Source organism: Sphaeroforma arctica, assembly GCF_001186125.1.
Source record: "Sphaeroforma arctica JP610 unplaced genomic scaffold supercont1.13968, whole genome shotgun sequence".
Lineage (NCBI taxonomy): Eukaryota > Ichthyosporea > Ichthyophonida > Sphaeroforma > Sphaeroforma arctica.
Window position 1 is genome coordinate 1 of NW_014026590.1, and position 616 is coordinate 616.

The 616-nt window shown below is 55.4% G+C and overlaps 1 protein-coding gene across 1 annotated transcript; it reads right to left on the reverse strand.

Moving 5' to 3' along the window:
- Positions 1-133: 133 nt before the first annotated feature.
- Positions 134-487, reverse strand: SARC_18134 (hypothetical protein; the record flags this gene model as incomplete). Its single annotated transcript, XM_014287783.1, has 1 exon — positions 134-487. A coding segment is annotated over one exon (354 nt), but the record flags the coding sequence as incomplete, so codon positions are not given.
- Between the last annotated feature and the right edge of the window lie 129 nt (positions 488-616).

Here is a 616-nt window from a genome sequence, read left to right on the forward strand (position 1 = left end):
GAACGTCCTTGGCCTGGGTGCTCTGATGGCTCTTTGCCTGTTGCTGGTTCTCCTTAGACATCCCTGGGAATGACCTATTCCTGCCTTGTGATGGCTGGGCAGGTGCCAGGCCCCCCTGTCTCTTCCCCATCACCTGCGTCAGGTCTGTTTCGCTTCTTGCCCCATTGCCGCCTGTGCCTATCTTCTTCGTATCTTCAGCTGTAGCCTCTGGCCCGTCTCGGTGCATCTCTCCGTCGTTCTGGTTGTCGGGTGTTGGTGTGATGCACATAGTGGGCTCCCCTATCGACGTCCCGTTTGTGGGGGTGTCCGCTTGTGTAGGTGTGGCTGCGGCCGTGTGTGTGTGTGGTGAGGTGTTGACTTGTCTGCGAGCGTCTGTGTGGGCTGCTGAGTGTGGCTGTGTGTCGGTGTCTGCGTGCTCAATTTCCGTGGCTGGTGTGGGTGCGTTTGTTATTGCGCTTGGTTGTACTGCTGTTGAGATGGCCTCCATTGCATCTGTGTCTGCGTTGCGCGGGTCTGTCACTTTCCCCACCACTTCTTCGCTCCTGTTGTGTTGCGTGTGTCAAGTATGAGATTGTATGCAATAGTTAATCGCATGTGCATACGCTTTCTATTATAT